Consider the following 18,207-nt stretch of genomic DNA (forward strand, 5'->3'; position numbering starts at 1 on the left):
AAATAAAGCTGCTATATCATCCAGCAATCCCACTTCTGGCCATATATCTGGAAAAGACAAAAACTCTAATTCAGAAAGAGACATGCCCCCCAATGCTCATAGCAGCACTATTTACAATAGCCAAGATATGGAAGCAACTTAAGTGTCCATCAACAGATGAATGGGTGAAGAAGATGTGGTACATATATACAATGGACTAGTACTCAGCCATAAAAAAGAATGAAATAATGCCATTTGCAGCAACATGGATGGACCTAGAGATGATCATAAAAAGTGAAGCAAGTCAGACAGAGAAAGACAAATATCATATGATATCACTTCTATGTGGAATCTAAAAACATGATATAAATGAACTTATTTACAAAACAGAAACAGACCCACAGACACAGAAAACAAACTTACGGTTACCAAAGGGGAAGGGGGAGAGGGGGACAAATTAGGAGCTTGGGATTAACAGATACACACTACTATATATCAAATAGGTAAACAAGGTCCTACTGTATAGCGCAGGGAACTATATTCAATATCTTGTAATAATCTACAATGGAAAAGAATCTGAAAAAGAATATATATATGTATAACTGAATCACTTTGCTGTACACCAGAAACTAACACAACACTGTAAATCAACTATACCTCAATTAAAAAAAAAAAAAAAAAAAGAAGGGCTTTAATAGGGATTATGGGATTAAGGCACTCTTCCAGTTTCTCAATGTCACATTTTATTACAACCTTTTAAGTGTGTAGGTGGGAAAGTACTAGTCAAGCTGTAATGCAACTCTCCTCCGAAGCCTTCCCTAGCTTGCTAGACAGCCCTCCTTTCGTGTTCAGAACTCTTAATCTCAGGATTTCGAAATGAGCCGTTAGGTAGCCACGAAGTATTAGTTTATCAGTGTGAGCTGGCATTTTTCAGTATCAAGCAACTCAAACAAGACAAGCATGAAAGGCTAGGTTTGTAGGAGACTGTGCTTTGGTCTCTGCCTCTCAGATTCAAATATGTGTCATTTCTGACTAACTATAAAGGCTACTTGGGTTTATTAAATGCTAAGATAAAGGCCTATGTTACCAAAGTTAAAGTCTGGAGGGTTATTTCTGGCAGCTGACCCATACCCTGCAGCCATGTGTGGAAGGAGCTGCCAGAGCTAGCAAAGAACATTTCCATTCTGGGCTTTCCTGCTCTTGCAGCTATGGTTGGAGGCCTGGCTCACGGCTGTCCTGGGTCCATGGGGTAGGCCTTCTGGTATGAAGGCATGATGTTTACGTCAGCACAGAAGCTATTCCCATTCAACTCTTGCTGAGGCTGTGGCCTACCTGCTCTTCCTGTGAAGTCAGTCATAAACTGAGTCGGGCTGGGGTGGCTGAAACTTGGAATTTGTCCCAACTTGCCTTCCTCCTGATATTCTGAGTTTCACACGTGAGTCTCGAGTGGCTGATCACTGTCTCTTGGCACTGAGCCCTCCCAGACTAGGGATAATTAGGTTTCTTCCTTTTCTTCTGGAAGCTTGGAGATTAATGGAGTCGCACCAGCTGTGGGCAGTGAACAGGAGAGGGCAGGCTTTGATGAGTCTGGGGCGTGTGGAGGGAAAATTCCAAAGAGCAAGGGAGCTCAAGCCTTGGCAGGGCCAGGGGCCAGTCCAAGTGGGGGAATGGCCCTTCCTGGGGCCAAGCGTGGCCAATGGAGGAGAAGTCTGCTGTCGGTAAGGTAGGCTGTGTCCTGCCCCCCGGCCTCCGCCTTTCCATCTTTGCTCAAGCTGCAAATTATGAACGCACCTTTCCGAAGTGGGGTTCCAAAATACCGCGGGGCCTTAGGACACAACAACGTCCGAGCCCAAAACAAGATAAAATTACTTGCGTTCTTGCTAAATTTCTTGCCAGTCCTGTCTGAATTTGTGCACATTTAAAAATTGACTTTTGGGACTTCCCTGGTTGGTCCAGAGGTTAAGACTCCGCGCTCCCAGTGCAGGGGGCCCGGGTTAGACCCCTGGTCAGGGAGCTAGATCCCACATGCTGCAACTAAAAGATCCTGCGTGCTGCAACTAAGACCCAGCATGACCAAATAAATAAATATATATATATATTTTAAAATTGACTATTTAAATCTTTGAATTAAAAACAATTAAGTTTACTGAGGTATAATTTACATACAATAAAATCTACCCTTTTAAGGTATATAGTTCAATAAGGTTTGGCAAATTTATACAGATGTGTAACCACTAGTTCCAGTACACCAAAAATTTCCCTTCTTCTCGCTTCTAGTCGATTCTCATTCCCTCAACCACTCCAGCCCTGGTCAACCACTGACTTTTCTAAAATGTCATGTAACTAAAATCACACAGTCTTTTAAAAATTTTATTTCTACTTATTTTCATTATTTAAAAAAATTTTTATGAATCGTACAGTCTTTTATATCTGGCTTAGTTTTTTTTTTTTGGCCACACCACGCATCATGCGGGATCTTAGTTCCCCAACCAGGGATCGAACCTGCACCCCCTGCAGTGGAAGCACGAGTCTTAAACACTGGACCACCAGGGAAGTCCCTTTTTTTTTTTTTTTTTTTTGGTCTGGCTTATATTTTTAAACTAGGGCTCCATGTGTGTCTGAAGAAGAGATATATCAATGAGGTTAAAAATTTAAGCAGTTCTAAAGGGTAAAAATAATTATTCATGTTCTCACTTCTGATTCCTTTTCTGGAAGCAACCAACATCTCATTTGTGTATGTCCTTTCAGAAATGCAGAAATATATAAATATAATAAATATATGTAAATCACACGCATGCACGTATATGCATATTCTAGTCACACTGTTCTTCACTTTGTTGTTTTTTGATTTAATATATTCTGGATATTGATTCACATTACCACATGCAGACCCCTACACATTCTTCAATTAATGGCTACATATGTATGTGCTACAATTAATTTAGCCATTCCTCTGTTGACAGATGTTGTTTTATCTGCAGTCCTTCACTAATGCAAACAATGAATCGAAAGTTATAGTGCTCTTGGTAAACAAAATGATACACAGGTTGCATGTAACTTTTCCATAGTTGTAATTACAGGATAGAGCCCATTTTGCTTTTTGCTTTTTTTGCACTTAACGTCTTCTTTTTCCTGTTGCCCGCTCCCTCTCCTCTGACCCACACCTTTCCCTCCTGGTGAATTTCTGAGTTCTTCACAGTCTGTCAATCACAACCCCTGCTGGGGAGCTTTCTCAGATTTCAGCGGGCTCCTGGGCTCCTCACTCTTCTCTCTCTCAGCATCTCCATAGCTTTTCGCAAGGTGGGTTGTGATGCTGTGATTTTAAAGGTGAACTTCTTGTGGTTGGGGCCGAGTCTTGTTAATTTGTTCACAGATGCCAAGGCCTTGCGTAGAGTTAGCATTCAAAAACTGAGGGTGATGAATAAGATTTATTTCCCTTATAGATCTAATCAAAGGACAATTTGTTTCCGTTTTTGAGATTTGTTTTGGTTTTGCTTTTATAAATAATGGTGCAGTGAACGTCTTTCTGCCTCTGGCCTTTTTTTCCTTTTGGATTTGGCACCAGGCTGTGTTCTTCAAAGCAAGTTTACTGTACCAACGAGTGTGGATTTTTTTTTTTTCCTTTTCCAATTTGCCTTACAAAATTGTGCCCAGTGGCGGGTTTTTTTTTGAAGTCAGAAGACTCCTAAGAACTGCAATGATAATCAGAAAACCTGGCTTTGTCCTAAGACAGGTCCTCTGACCCCCCAGTAAATTCCTCTTCTGCTCCGTGCCTCGCTTTCCCCAAAAGCACGGACGAGAATTTCTTCATCTCGTTCCCTGGCAAAGGCAAAGCTCCGCCTTCTCACAGCTCTGAGAGAGCTATTCCGATTGACAGTCAATCTGACCAATCAGCGCGCTGTGGGGCATCCCTGGGCAGCCCTTCCGGGCACATGCTCACTGTCCTCGCTCCGGAGATGGGCGGCTGTCGCGTTTTGGGCCGGGTCTGGGGTGGCTGGCGGCGGGGTCCGGGGGTCCGCGCAGCGCCCACAGCCTCAAGCTTTGGCACCGAGGCCCGGTGATTAGCAACCCCCGCCCTCCTTTGTGTAGGAGGGAGGCTGGGGCCGGGGGAGGGTGTGTGCGGGATCTGGAGTTAGGCAGATATGGGTTCTAATCCAGCTCTGCTGTGTGACCCTCAGCTGGTCAGTAGACCTCTCTGAGCCTCAGTTCTCTCTTCTGTACAGTGGGGCCAGTCGAACCTAACATTTCGGGAAGCTCAACCCAGGCTTTCTGAAGCATTAGTAGGAAGCCGCAGGACTTAGGAAGAGGTGTGTGGAGATAAGAATGGGCGGCAGTGATTCCCCTGTTGCTTACCTAACCTTTTCCAGGCATCAGCAGCAACGTCGAGGCTCCAGCAAACGGTCGGGGCCCCTGGATGACCAGCCTTTCTCGGGGCTGCTGCGGCCAGAGAACCTCAGTAGGGAGGAGCTGGTTGATGTGCTGAGGGCAGCTGTGGTGGATCAGAAAGGTGAGCGGTGGGAGGGACAGCTGCAGGGAGACCCGGAAGGGGAGGAGTCTTCACCTGAGCCTTCTGAACATCTGGCCGGGTTCCCTACTAAAGCCTGTGAGATCAAATCCTGCCTCCCACTAGCCACAGGAGCTGGGACCAGACACATAATCTCTCTGTGTCTCAGCATCATGGGGATAGGGCTGTGGGGTGGGGGAGTGTAAATAACTAGAGAGCTTTGCACTAGTAGGCTCTCTGTAAAGGAAATTGCTGTAGTAAAGTGTTTATTGTGGGGCAAAACACAGGCTTTGGAGCCATATCTAGGCTCTGTAATCAGCTTGCTGTGTGGCTTTAGGAAAATAACAATTTCTCTGAGCCTCAGTCTCCAGTGATTTTTAAATTTTCTCAGCTATTTATTGAGCATAGGCTATGTTCCAGGCACTGTTCTAGACATGGCTGTATAGTGCTGAACAAAATAAATATGGTTTCTGCCTTCAGGGAGCCAACATTTCAGTGGGAGAAATTGATTAACCAGAAAATAAATGAAAAAGGTACTTACTAGTGATCAGTGCTATGAATAAAAACAGCGATGATGAGGAACTGCAGGAAGGGAGCAGACATTAGATTGGAGACTCGGGCCTCTTTGTGATGGTGACATTTGAGCCACGATGATATGAAGGAAGCAGCCACGTGAAAATCTGAGAGAGAGGAAACAGCAAGTGCAAAGGCCCTGACGTGGGAGGCAGCCAGCTTAGCATATGCAAGGTTCAGAAAGTTCAGGGTGATAACTCATGTATGAGAGTTGTACTGGGACCACACGATAATATGAATTGAGAAAGTGCTTTGTAAACTGCATTTGCTGTTGCTGATGTTTATGTATTATACGTTTCAGGACCTCTGGTGACACTGAACAAGCCACAGGGCCTGCCAGTGACAGGTATGGGCAGGGGAAAGAGATGCAATGAAAGGGGTTTTGATGTCTCGGAGGGGACGAAACAGTGAAGAGAAAGGAAAGGCGGGATAACGTTGCCTCTGGGAGCAACTTGTACTCTTCCTTTTTTTTTCCCCAGGAAAACCAGGAGAGCTGACGTTGCTCTCAGTGCTCCCGGAGCTGAGCCAGTCCCTGGGGCTCAGGGATCGGGAGCTCCAGGTTGTCCGAGCATCTGGGAAGTAAGTGGTGGGGGTGAGAGGAAGGTAGAAGGACAGGCATCCATCTGGGGTGGGGGCATAACTACTTGGGAATAAACTGAGACATTTTCCACGGGCTGGTTTGGGATCCCAGAGGTAGGATACAAGGAAAAGGAGGAGGAAGTGGATAGATCTGGGTTCAAATCCTTATGCATAAACTGTGATCTTAGCTATCACTGAGCCTCAGTTTCTTTAATCATAAAATAGAGCTAATAATATCTATGCTCAGTGTGCAGTCACTTCTCCAATTCCATATTCATGGCAGGTATTGTCAATTGATCTGTGATATTCTTTCCTCTAATTGCCATCTATTAGAGACGGTGCTTGAGATAAAATGTTTCTGCAGTTCCACAAACTCATGGGCTTGTTTGTGGGGAATTTAATTATTTAATAGCTAATATATATAAAATTCCTAGTACAGTGCCTAGCACATGGTAGACACTCAACAGTTGGTGGTAATTGTTATGATGTTTGGCTCTGAGCTCCCTGGGAGCCAGAGCAAAATGAGCTGTGTACTCATTTAAGCTGTGTACTCTTATTATCAAACACGGGGAAGACTTACTTGTTTCTCAAGAGGAGGTCTGTGTTATAGTCCTGATGTTACTGTTTGGTCGTAAGCAGGTCAGATGTTCCTTTCTAGGGGTCTTTTTTTTTTTTTTTTGGCTGTGCCATGCGGCATACAGGATCTTAGTTCCCCAACCAGGTATTGAACCCGCACCCCCAGCAATGGAAGCGCAGAGTCTTAACCACTGGAACGCCAGGAAAGTCCGGGGTCTCCTTTTTGTGTGGGTGAGCCCAGGGGATTTTAACTTTTGTGATTTGTCTCCTTCCTCCAGGGAAACCTCTGGGCTTGTACTCCTCTCCAGTTGTCCCCAGACAGCAAGCCGCCTCCAGAAGTTCTTCACTCACTCACAGAGAGCCAGGAGACCCACAGTCACCTACTGGTGAGAGGGGATGGGAGGCTCCCAGGGCAATGGGGAGGTCCCAGCAAGCCACTACGTGACTTCCTCTTGCCTCTTCCTCAGTGCTGTCACTGATGGGATCCCAGCTACTTCTGAGGGGACGATCCAAGCAGCTCTGAAACTGGAACACATTGATGGGGTCAATCTTGTGAGTCAGGGTCTAGGTGGGGAAGAGGAGGGGTCCTTCCAGACATAGTACCCCTACAGGGTATAGACGTGGGGTGACTGGCCCTCCAGACCCCTAATACAGGCGAGTGACGACTGCCTATACTGTGGCCCTGTCCTGAGTCTGCTGGGAGCAAGGAGAGTCTGCGGGTAGTTCCCAGGTGTGTGTGAAGCTTGTTCATTCTTGGGGGCTGATACCACAGGTAGTTCCAGTGAAGTCCCCATCCCGAAAGGACATCTTGGAAGGTGTCAAGAGGACCCTCAGCTACTTCCGTGTGGTGGCCACGGGCTCTGGCTGTGCCCTGGTCCAGCTGCAGCCACTGACAGGTGGGTCTGGAGCCCCAGCCAGACTTGACAAACTGTATTTGGCCGGAGGAGGCCAGGAGGTGGGAGTAGGGTGGTGGTTTTAGTGGCAGCCTGGGGAGCATTTGATGGACTGTAAGGATGTATGTGACCAGCTCCACCTGGAGGGGCAGTGCTTCTCCTGTCACCCTCTGCAGCTCACCTGTTTTTTCTCTTAGTTATTGGTCTCAACGTCTTCTCTTTACCTTTGATGTTCTGTAGTTTCACTGTGGTGAATCCAGGTGTGTGGGTTTAGTTTTGTTTATCTTGCTTGGGATTCACTGTGTTTCCTGAGTCTGAAGATTAATCTATTTCATCCATCCTGGAAAGTTCCCTTTTCAAATGTGCCTCTTGCATCCTTCCTTTTGAATGCCTGATAGACGTCTTTCTCATTCTACTGCTATGTCTCAACTTTTCTTTCACATTTTTCATGTCTTTATCTCTGCTGCTTTCTGGGTAATCTTTAGATATACCTTCCAGTTGAGAAATTTTCTCTTCCGCTGGATCTAACCTGCTAGTTTAACCTACCCATTGATTGTATTTTTCACTTCTAGAAGTTCTAGTTGGTTTTTTTTTTTTTTAGTTGGTTCTTTTACAAATACAAATGGCCTTCTAAAAAATAAGGTATCTGGTTTTTTTCTCATATTACTTGTTCTTTTTTGCCTTTAGTCATTTAAAACATATTTATGTTGTGTTTCTATAATTCCATTGTCTGAGATTCTGAGGGTCTAATCCTGTTGTGTTTCCTGCAGACTCTCTCCCCTTGGTGGACTGTTTCCTTCTTGTTCTGTGATTCAGGATTGTGAATTCAGGTTAAGCTGGGCCTTTATCAGTGGAAATCCTTTATTGCCTCATTGGAGGTGGTGACTTCAGGAGAGGTTCTGCCTTTGCTTCTGCTGAGTGCCCCATGTCACTGCTTCAGGACCTAAATATTAATGTCTCAGTTGGAAGTTCACAGTTCATGCAAGTGGTATTAGAGCCCCAAACCTGTGTGAGAGCAGCTCACGGTTGTGAATTCTTTTTTCTTCCCCTCATCCAGACCTAAGGTTCTTGTCTCCCTTCCTTGGTGGCTGGCTTTTTCTCCTGGTCCATCCTGTCAAGGAAGATGTAGCCTCTCAGATTTCATTTGGGCACCAAGACCTCACCCCTGGCCCCTTGTAGCTACTTAAAACCAGGCCCCCTGCATCCCAAGATTGGCAATACCCTAGAAGAGGTGAAATGTTGGCTTTCCTGTGCTCTGGATTTGTTTTCCTTTTGTATCTTCGTCTGGGGGACCTTACTTTCCTTTGTGCCCAGCTGTGTATTTAGAAGGATGATCGTTAAAGTTTTCCAGTGTTTCTAAGTGGTTTATAAGAAGTGAGTTTTTAGATTATCCAGTCCAGCATATTGCCAGACGTGAAAGCAGAGGACAGTTCCTGGGTTTGAATCCCAGCTTATGGTGGGCCAGTCACTTCTTTTTGAGCTTCGGTTTTCCTGTCTATAAGGTGGGAATGATGATAGAACCCACCTTATAGGGTTGTCAGGAGGATTAATAAGTTTACTTATGTGAACAATTTCATACCATTTAAGTTTCCCCAAAACCAGTTCAAGTTGGTGTAATCTAAAAGGGGAAGTTATTGGCTCAGGTAACTGAAAGTTCAGGCCTGGCTGCATCCGGAGGCTCAGAGGACATCATCAGGAAGCTGTTTCTCACTTTCTTTTCGCCTCCTGCCCGCTGGCTTCTTCCTCCCGCAGGCTCTCCCCGTGGGGGCAGAGATAGCAGGCGCTCCAGCAGCCCCGGCTCACACCCCAGCGGGAAAGAGCGTTCTTCATTCCCAGTAGCTTCACAGTAAATTCAGGGTTGCCCCTCTTCATGGACGAATCCCACAGGGCCGGTAGATTGACAGCTCTGACTGTCCCAACCTGGTCATGCACCCCTCTCCAGTGGCAGGGGTGGTAGCATTCACCTCTCTGAAACCACACCATCTGAGAATGGGGGTGCCACCTCCCCAGAGGAAAGGGGAAGGGCAACACCGGGTGCACAGAAAGAGCTGCTGCCTGCCATCTGTCCTGTCTCTCTTGTCTTCTAGCGTTTCCCAGCCAGCTACAGGCGCACATGGCACTACAGCTCTGCCCTCTGCTCGGGGACCACACGCACTCTGCCCGTGTGGCCACTGTTCTGGGCCAGCGCTTTCTGCTGCCTGCTGAGAGCACCAGGCCCCAAAGACAGGTACCCAAGCCCACCTGCCGGCTGCCTTTGGGGTGGGCTGGGGATGGGGGTGAAGAGCATCTCCAGACATTAGCTATGCAGCTTGGGTTTCCAAAGCTCCCTGTAGCTCTGTCTTGCTCTGTGGCCCTGAGCAAGTGAAATCCCCTCTCTTGGGTCTCTTTCTGCCCATCTGTTCAATAAGGAAGTCGAACTGGCTGATTTCTAAAGGCCCTTCTAAGTCTGCCGTTCTTTTTGGTATAAGGGGTAAAAGAGGTTGTGTGTGTCTATTTGGGTAACTCTGTCTGCTCTAACAGAATAACCTCAAGTACCAGAGCCTTAACACAATAACTTCCTTCCGTGTTAAGCCCAATTAATGGCGGTAGGGTAGAGATGGGCTTGCTCCAAGCATGGGTCACTCAGGGACCCAGGCTGTTGCTATCCAGCCAGCGGAGGAGGAGACAGGGCAGGTTCATGGGGAGGTTTTCTCGGGCGAGATCTGGAAGCGGGATACATGCTCACACTCCTGTGGCGTTCAGTGGGGCTCAATCACACGGCCTCACCAACCTGCAGGAGGGGCTGGGGAATGTAGTTTCACTGAATGCCCAGGAAAGTGATTCGGTGACCCCCTAGCTGGTCTCTGCCGTAGTGTGTGTTTGAGTGTGTACGTGTGTACGTGTAGAGAGGCATGCAGAACACGGACGCAGAGGGAGGAGGAAGTACTTGCCTCACTCCCATTTTGCTTAGAGCTCACCTGGCTGAATGCTGACATGTCTCTCCCACCCCAGGTCCTGGATGAAGCCCTCCTCAGCCGCCTCCACCTGACCCCCTCCCAGGCTGCCCAGCTGCCCCTGCACCTCCACCTGCATTGTCTCTACCTCCCAGGTACCAGGCCCAGGGACCCACCCATCAAGCTTCTGGCACCTTTGCCCTCTTATTTCTCCAGGACCCTGCATTGCCTGGGGCTCCACTACCAATAGTCCTCTGGGCCTTCTGTTCCCGCTGGAAAGCAGTGGGGGCTGGAGGGCGGATGGGCTGCAGTCAGGCCCGAGGAGAGTGAGGTCAGTGCTCAACACGCAGAAGGCCACAGTGTAAGATCCTCTGTAGTTGGACAAACTTAAGATCACATCCTAAGGCCCCTTGCTGTGTGGTGTTGGGCAAATGACTTCACCTCTCTGGACCTGAGATAATAAAAGTACCTACCCTCATAGTATCGTTTTCAGGATTTGCTGAGAAAGAGAATATTTATCATGGACCGTGGTTTCTGCTGAGTTCAGTATGTGGTCTTTATATTTGGCTGTTTCTGGCCCAATTCTAGCTGAGAGAAAATGTTAGGTTTTAAAAAAAATTGTGGTAAAATACACCTAATAAAATTTACCATCTTAACCATTTTTAAGTGTCAGTTCAGTGGCATTAAGTACATTCACATTGTTGTGCAAGCATCACCACCATCCATCTCCAGAACTTTCTCATCTTCCCAAACTGACACTCTGTCCCCATTAAACACTAACTCCCATCCCCCACCCCTCCCAGCCCCAGTTGCCACCGTTCTGTCGTCTGTCTCTATGTATTTGACTACTCATTTAAGTGAAGATGTTAGATCTTTCACTTTAAAAAACCGTGAAATATATGAAACATACAGAGTGCATAAAACATCTCTGTGATTTAAAGAACAACTCGTAAGGTGACACCCACATAACCACCACTTGGCACAAAATAGAAGCATCCCTTCTCCTATCCTAGACAACAGCAGCTCTCAACCCTGGCCCGACATGAGAACCCCCTACCCTGCCCACTCAGAAAGCTTAAAAAAAACCACCCGTGCCTCCCATGACTGCACCCCAAAGATGCTGGTTTCACCAGTCTGGGATGGAGACCCTGGCATCAGATCTTTTTTAAAAGCTCTGGAATGGGTACTGTTGTTCAATCAAGGTTGGAAACCACTGCCCAGACTTGGGAGAATTCTTTGTTTGTTTTTTAAAGTTTTACCACATATTCATGCATCCCTAAACAATATATTTCATTTTGCCCTGTTTCTGAAGTTTCTCTTGGAATGGAATTGTGCTGCATATATCATTTTGTGACTTGTTCTCGCTCCACCCTGTGAAATGCATCCGTTGTGCGGCACGGAGTTGGAATGTCAGAGCTTGAAGTCTATCCATCTGACTGTTAATGGACACTTAGGTCGTCAGCTGTTACCACAGTGCTGCTGTGAGCCTGCTTGTACACATCTCCTGGTTCAGCTGTGCAAGAATGGATTCATAAATATACAGAATATGTGTATCTTCATTTGACTAGTGTGTTAGTTTCCTAGGGCTGCTGCTGCAACAAATTACCACAACCTGAGTGGCCTAAAACAACAGAAATGGATTCTCTCCCAGTTCTGGAGGCCAGAAGTCCAAAATCAAGGTGTCAGCAGGGCTGTGCTCTCCCTGAAGGTTCTAGGTGAGAATCCTTCCTTGCCTCTTCCTGGCTTGTGGCTGCGTCACACCAGTCTCTGCCTCTGTCTCCACATGGCCTTCTCCTCGTTTGTCTTCTCCTCTGTCTCTTGTAAGGACACTTGTCATTGGATTTAGGCCCCATCTGGATAATCCAGGATGATCTCATCTCAAAATCTTTAACGTACTTACATCTACAAAGACCCTTTTTTCCAAATAAAGCCATATTCACAGGTTCCAGGAAGACATACCAATGTTCAACCCATTACAATTAAGAAATACCAGACTTTTTCAGATGGGTGTGGCTTATTGGATATTTCCTTTTTAGGTGACCTTGGCCCCTTGCAGAGGAAGGGACAGACCCACTTCATCTGGAGAAGGGCTGGGTCCACTCCTCTGCTGTGTCTCCTGCTGTAAATCTTGTGCCCATTAGGTGTCACTCTGCTGCCAGCCCAGCCCCTCCTCTGGGCCTGGGGACTGGGGAGGCCCGCAGGGCTCAGCAGTCATGGTAACGTGTCCCAGCCCTCTGCTCACTGCCACGTGATCTTGGGCAAGCCGTGTCTCCTCGTTCAGACTCAGTTTCCTCATCTGTAACATGAGACTTATCCTCCCACCCCGAGATCAGAGATGCCAGGGGAGTCCCTGGACAGGATGCCTCATGTCTGTCACGGGGTGGGAACTCTGGGCCTTGCTTTGTGGAGGAGTTGCTGATGGCCTCTAGCTCTTGTTCTGGACCTTGGGGTACAGAGCCGCACCCTACTCTCTCTTCACCCTCTAACAGAAAAGGAGCCAAGCCTCAAATACTTCATTTGCTTTTTTACTTGGCGCTGCGTCCAGGATAAGGGCAGTGACGATCGAAGCAAGGACTTCTGTAGCCACACGTCCCTCATGCCCCCCAGACCCTGGTGTGCACTGATAAGGGGCAGGGGTCCCGGAAGGCTCAGTGTCGTCATGAGGCATGTCTCAGCCTTGGGTTTGTCGCAGAGTCTGGCCTTGAACTTGCCTTTGGCCTTGATCTTCCTATGGGTGCTAGGAAGATTTCCGACTTCAAAGGGTTGAGACAAGTTACTTCCAAGTGGGGGACCATGAAGGCGCCGGGGAGCAAGAGCCTCGGTGTGAAAGGAGGAGAGAAGGGGAGAGATGATCAGGAATCTGTTCGGGAAGGGGGTTCTGAGGGATACAAGCCCTTCCCTTGGGGCTCAGGCCAGCCTGGGAGCTACCCTCTACCTGTGCCCTTCCAGCCCTAACCCTGGTTCTCAGCATTGCCCACCAGGGTATGGGTCACCGTTCGAGGCCCACCTTTCTTGGTTTCAGGGCGTTGGGTGCCAGCATGAGCTCAGGGTTAGGTGGGAGGGAAATCAAAAACTTGGCAGTAGGTAGAGTCATCAAGGCCTTGCCTGTGGTCGACAGGGCCTCAGAGCCCACCAGCCTGCTGTGCTGCAGTCTGAGGCCCCGCCCCTGGGGTCGGAGCACACGGGGAGAAGGCAGCCGGGACGTGCTGTGGAGGGTGGGGAAGTGGTGATGTGAGGGCCTGGGGAGCCCCAGGCTGACCAGCTGCCCCTCCAGGTGTGCGTGGAGGGCAGGGAGGCAGGGGGAGCTGACGGCTGGGGTGTGTGAGGGCAGATGGAGCCCAGCTGGTTCCTTCTCCAGAGGCCGTGGGAAGAACACAGGGTTTGGAGTCCAACAGACCTGGGTCTGCATCCCAGCTCTGCCCCTTCTGAGCTGTGCAACCTCGGGCAACTTCCTTAAACTTCCTGATACCTCGGCTGGAAAATGGGGATAATAGCACCTACCTCGCTAGGTTGTGAGGACTAAAGGAGCTGGTCAGGTATCAACACAGTGTAAACTGTTAAGTGCTGTACAAATATTAGTTCCTTTCCACAAGGCGACTTTGCATGGAGGCAAAGACAGAATACTGCAGCAGGAAAAGCTTGGGCTCTGGAGAGACATCAACCTGGGACTGGGTCCTGGCATCTCTGAAACGAGCACAGCTGCCTGGCTGACTGACTGCTCTGGAGGGGACGATACTCATTTGGTTGTGTGTTTTTTAAAAATACTTTGTAAGTGGTGGCTTTTACTTACTACCGGTGGCTCTTGGGTGGGGACAGATCCAGGTGGTTAGGAGGGGCTTAGAGAGCAAGAAGAAATTGCCTTGAGACCCTGGGGTGTTTTGGGGGAATGGTCTTACCCAGGGCCTGGGGGTTCTTCAGACTCAATGGCAATCTGTTCAAGAGGTGGGGATGCCTGTCCCCACTAGCAAAGGTCATGGTGAAAATGCAGCCCATCCTCGTGCTGGGGGGTCCCACTTCCGGAGACTGGGGCGGACCAGGGCTGTGGCACTTTTCGCCTTGCCTTTCTTCCCCTTTCCAGGGGCCGAGGTGGTGGCAGTGGAGTCTGGCTTCTCAGTGTGCCCCAGGCTCCTGGCCCCAGCAACTTTCCTAGAAGCTGACCTGTGGGTAAGGGTTCCCGAGTCCTTGCCTTCCCCAGAGCCTCGCTGGGTCAGCAGGTGAGGGAGGGCTGGGCGGACTTCTGTTTGCCGGTGACACGTCACCAGGGGCTTCTTGATGGTGGAGCCCTCTACTAGAAGCCGGATACCCACATACTGAGGCACCTCCACGGCAGGCTGTGGGGAAGAAGAGGAGACAAGGCCTGCTCAGACAGTGCTGCTGGAATCCTAGGCCTGGAAGGACTCGGAGCACAGGTAGATGGAATTAACTTCTGGGGCACCTGGTCAGGAGACACTTCTGGGCTGAGAAAGGCAAAGCCCATCTCTGTCTCTTAAGGGGTCTGGCCCTGGAGGCCTGAATCAGTACCTAGAGGGTCACAGAGCCCCTGAGATGAGTAACCCAGAGGAGTGGGGAAGTCTTAGCCATGCCCCCACCGCACCCCTCCAACCCCTTGCTCTCCTAAACTGCCCAGCCGCCGCTGGAATGTGTGTTCTCCTCCACAGGCCGCTGCCGATGGACAGCTTCCTGAGGTGAGCGAGATTCTCTGCTGAGAGCATATGAGTTATGACACCCAGACAGATAAGAGGCCTAGAGCCTGCCTAAATCCTTGTCTGAACCCAAGACATGGGGAAGCAGAGCCTCAGAGAAGGCATTCTGTGGAGAGCATGAAGTAGCAAATATGCAGACGGAGGCAGAGAAAACAGTCCAAGAAAGGAGCTTCTGTACCACTTTCAATTCCCATTAAGCCAAGCTGTACTTCCTGCAGCTGGACACAGGAGAGCCCCCTGTGTCCTGCCAGGAATCTCCTTTTATTTTTCATTTATTATTTTTTATTATTATTATTTTTTGGCCGCACTGCATGGCACGCGGGATCTTAGTTCCCCGACCGGGGAGTGAACCCATGGTCCTTGCCGTGGAAGCATGGAGTCTTAACCGCTGGACAGCCAGGGAAGTTCCTAGGAGCCCTCCTTTTAATCTGGAGCTAGTTTGAGGTGTTTTCTGCGTCATCAAAGGATCCTGATTAGAATCTATCTAAACAGTCACTTAGAGCTTCTTAAAAATACAGATATCAAGGTCCTACTGTATAGCACAGGGAACTACATTCAATATCCTGGGATAAACCATAAACGAAAAGAATATGAAAAAGAATATATCTATATGTATAACTGAATCACTTTGCTGTAGAGCAGAAGTTAGCACAACATTGTAAATCAACTATACTTCAATAAAAAAAAAAATACAGATATCAGAGCTCAAGGAAAGCCCAGTTGATGAGGCAAAGCTCAACTTTATGGAAAAATCTCAGCTAATAAATGTAGAAGGAATGATAGAATTAGCAATTTACCATTTTGCAACTCTAATACAATAGGTAAGGATAAAAACTAGATATCAAAACAAGTAGGTGAAAAGGATGACAGGAAAATGTGTCATCTGCACACTACCAAAGAATCACCCTACAAACAAACTGATCATTGCAAAGGGGAGGATGCAACTTACAATGGAGAGATCTGGTAGCCAAGACCTTAAAGCCATGGTCAGACTTAGCATCACTAATCATGAGATACTCCGACAATGTGTGCCTTGTGATGCTGTATGAGGTACCCAGCATCACCTCTCAAGTATACTTGCCAGAAGTGTGTAATCTGAACTTCATCAAGCTGGGTGACCTAACTTCTACTTTATAGGACATTCAGATAACAGATGAACAAGTTAAATACCACCATGAGGAAACAATCAGATAAATCCAGAATGTGGGACAGTTCCGTAAAACAACCAGCCTGGTGCCTTCAAAAGATCCAAATATGGGGAAAAAAGCACTGGGGCTGTTCTAGATTATAAGAGATTAAAGAACATGAAAGAGAATAAAATACCTAGGAATAAATTTAACCAAGGAGGTGAAAGACCTGTACACTGAAAACTGTAAGACACTGAAGAAAGAAATTGAAGATGACACAAATAAATGGAAAGATATTCTGTACTCATGAATTGGAAGAATTAATATTATTAAAATGTCTATATCACCCAAAGGAATCTATAGATTCAATGCAATCCCTATCAAAATTCCAATGCTATTTTTCACAAAAATAGAAAAATCAATCCCCAAATACGTATGGAACCACATAAGACCCCGAACAGTCAAAGAAATCTTGAGAAAGAACAAAGTTGGAGGCATCACACTTCCTGATTTCAAACCATATTACAAAGCTATAGTGATCAAAATAGTATGATACTGGCATAAAAACAGACACGCAGATCAATGGAACAGAATTAAAAGCCCAGAAATAAAACCACACTTATGTGGTCAATTAATGACAAAGGATTCAAGAATATACAGTCTCTTTAATAAATAGTGTCAGGAAAACTGGACAGCCACATGCAAAAGAATAAAACTGGACCACTATCTTACACCATACAGAAAAATCAACTCAAATGGATTAAAGACTTGAACGTAAGACCTTAAACCATAAAACTCCTAGAAGAAAACAGGCAGGAAGTTCCTTCACATCAGTCTTGGCAATGATTTTTTGGATTTGACACCAAAAGCAAAGGCAACAAAAGTAAAAATAAATAAACTAAAAAGCTTCTGCACAGGGAAGGAAATCATCAACAAAATCAAAAGACAACCTACTAGATTGGTTCAAGATGCGGAGTAGAAGGACGTGCGCTCACTCCCTCTTGCAAGAGAACTGGAATCATAACTAACTGCTGAACAATCATCGACAGGAAGACACTGGAACTCACCAAAAAAGATACCCCACATCCAAAGACAAAGTAGAAGCCACAATGAGATGGCAGGAGGGGCACAATCACAATAAAATCAAATCCCATAACTGCTGGGTAGGTGACTCACAGACTGGAGAACACTTATACCACAGAAGTCCACCCACTGGAGTGAAGGTTCTGAGCCCCACATCAGGCTTCCCAACCTGGGGGTCCAGCAACGGGAGGAGGAATTCCTAGAGAATCAGATGTTGAAGGCTAGTGGGATTTGACTGCAGGACTTCGACAGGACTGGGGGAAACAAGAGACTCCACCATTGGAGGGCACACACAAAGTAGTGTGCGCATCAGGACCCAGGGGAAGGAGCAGTGACCCCACAGGAGACTGAACCAGACCTACCTGCTAGTGTTGAAGGGTCTCCTGCAGAGGCGGGGGGAGGGTGTGGCTCACCATGAGGACAAGGACACTCGCAGCAGAAGTTCTGGGAAGTACTCCTTGGCATGAGCACTCCCAGAGTCCGCCATTAGCCCCACCAAAGAGCTGGGTAGGATCCAGTGCCGGGTGGCCTCAGGCCAAACAACCAACAGGGAGGGAACCCACCCCACCCATCAGCAGACAAGCGGATTAAAGTTTTACTGAGCTCTGCCCACCAGAGCAACACCCAGCTCTACCCACCACCAGTCCCTCCCATCAGGAAACTTGCACAAGCCTCACAGATAGCCTCATCTACCAGAGGGCAGACAGCAGAAGCAAGAAGAACTACAATCCTGCAGCCTGTGGAACAAAAACCACATTCACAGAAAGATAGACAAGATGAAAAGGCAGAGGGCTATGTACCAGATGAAGGAACAAGATAAAACCCTAGAAAACCAACTAAATGAAGTGGAGATAGGCAGCCTTCCAGAAAAAGAATTCAGAATAATGATAGTGAAGATGATCCTGGACCTCGGAAAAAGAATGGAGGCAAAGATCGAGAAGATGCAAGAAATGTTTAACAAAGACCTAGAAGAATTAAAGAACAAACAAACAGAGATGAACAGTACAATAACTGAAATGAAAAATCCACTAGAAGGAATCAATAGCAGAATAACTGAGACAGAAGAACGGATAAGTGACCTGGAAGACAGAATGGTGGAATTCACTGCCACGGAACAGAATAAAGAAAAAAGAATGAAAAGAAATGAAGACAGCCTAAGAGACCTCTGGGACAACATTCAACACAACAACATTCGCATGATAGGGGTCCCAGAAGGAGAAGAGAGAGAGAGAAAGAACCCGAGAAAATATTTGAAGA

At 47.3% G+C, this 18,207-nt stretch overlaps 2 protein-coding genes across 8 annotated transcripts in view; one reads left to right on the top strand and one right to left on the bottom strand.

The window, feature by feature from the left end:
• The first annotated feature begins 3,909 nt into the window (after positions 1 to 3,909).
• RPUSD3 (RNA pseudouridine synthase D3) lies at positions 3,910 to 11,596 on the top strand. Of its 3 annotated transcripts, XM_068558648.1 has the most exons (10): positions 3,910 to 4,036; positions 4,347 to 4,486; positions 5,358 to 5,402; positions 5,536 to 5,635; positions 6,490 to 6,597; positions 6,679 to 6,763; positions 6,984 to 7,107; positions 9,192 to 9,331; positions 10,096 to 10,192; positions 11,350 to 11,596. In XM_068558648.1, exons 1-10 carry the CDS (start codon positions 3,912 to 3,914, stop codon positions 11,412 to 11,414), a joined length of 1,029 nt encoding a protein of 342 aa, XP_068414749.1. In that variant the 5' UTR covers positions 3,910 to 3,911; the 3' UTR covers positions 11,415 to 11,596. The 3 variants fall into 3 exon arrangements, with proteins under 3 accessions (XP_068414749.1, XP_068414750.1, XP_068414748.1); XM_068558647.1 differs by lacking the exon at positions 11,350 to 11,596 and having other exon boundaries at positions 3,911 to 4,036; positions 10,096 to 10,517; XM_068558649.1 differs by lacking the exons at positions 9,192 to 9,331; positions 11,350 to 11,596 and having other exon boundaries at positions 10,096 to 10,189.
• Positions 11,597 to 11,757: 161 nt separating this feature from the next.
• The window catches only part of TTLL3 (tubulin tyrosine ligase like 3), a 32,426-nt gene continuing 25,976 nt past the window's right edge, over positions 11,758 to 18,207 (bottom strand). For 4 of the 5 annotated variants that reach the window (XM_068558633.1, XM_068558631.1, XM_068558630.1 and 1 more), the window contains 3 exons: positions 14,196 to 14,368; positions 13,045 to 13,243; positions 11,758 to 12,854 (listed from right to left, as the gene is read on the bottom strand). In XM_068558633.1, coding sequence (XP_068414734.1) covers positions 12,513 to 12,854; positions 13,045 to 13,243; positions 14,196 to 14,368 — 714 coding nt within the window. In that variant the 3' untranslated portion in view covers positions 11,758 to 12,512. The remainder of the gene's footprint in view (positions 12,855 to 13,044; positions 13,244 to 14,195; positions 14,369 to 18,207) is intronic. The other variant, XM_068558632.1, reaches the window with a different exon arrangement.

Source organism: Eschrichtius robustus, chromosome 12, assembly GCF_028021215.1.
Source record: "Eschrichtius robustus isolate mEscRob2 chromosome 12, mEscRob2.pri, whole genome shotgun sequence".
NCBI lineage: Eukaryota > Metazoa > Chordata > Mammalia > Artiodactyla > Eschrichtiidae > Eschrichtius > Eschrichtius robustus.

Excerpts from the sequence above, each read along its gene's own strand:
- RPUSD3 (XM_068558647.1), top strand. The coding sequence starts at position 3,912 with ATGCTCACTGTCCTCGCTCCGGAGATGGGCGGCTGTCGCGTTTTGGGC. Across the intron at positions 4,037-4,346 it reads AGCTTTGGCACCGAGGCCCG|GCATCAGCAGCAACGTCGAG; the intron begins GTGATTAGCAAC and ends AACCTTTTCCAG. Across the intron at positions 5,636-6,489 it reads GTTGTCCGAGCATCTGGGAA|GGAAACCTCTGGGCTTGTAC; the intron begins GTAAGTGGTGGG and ends TCCTTCCTCCAG.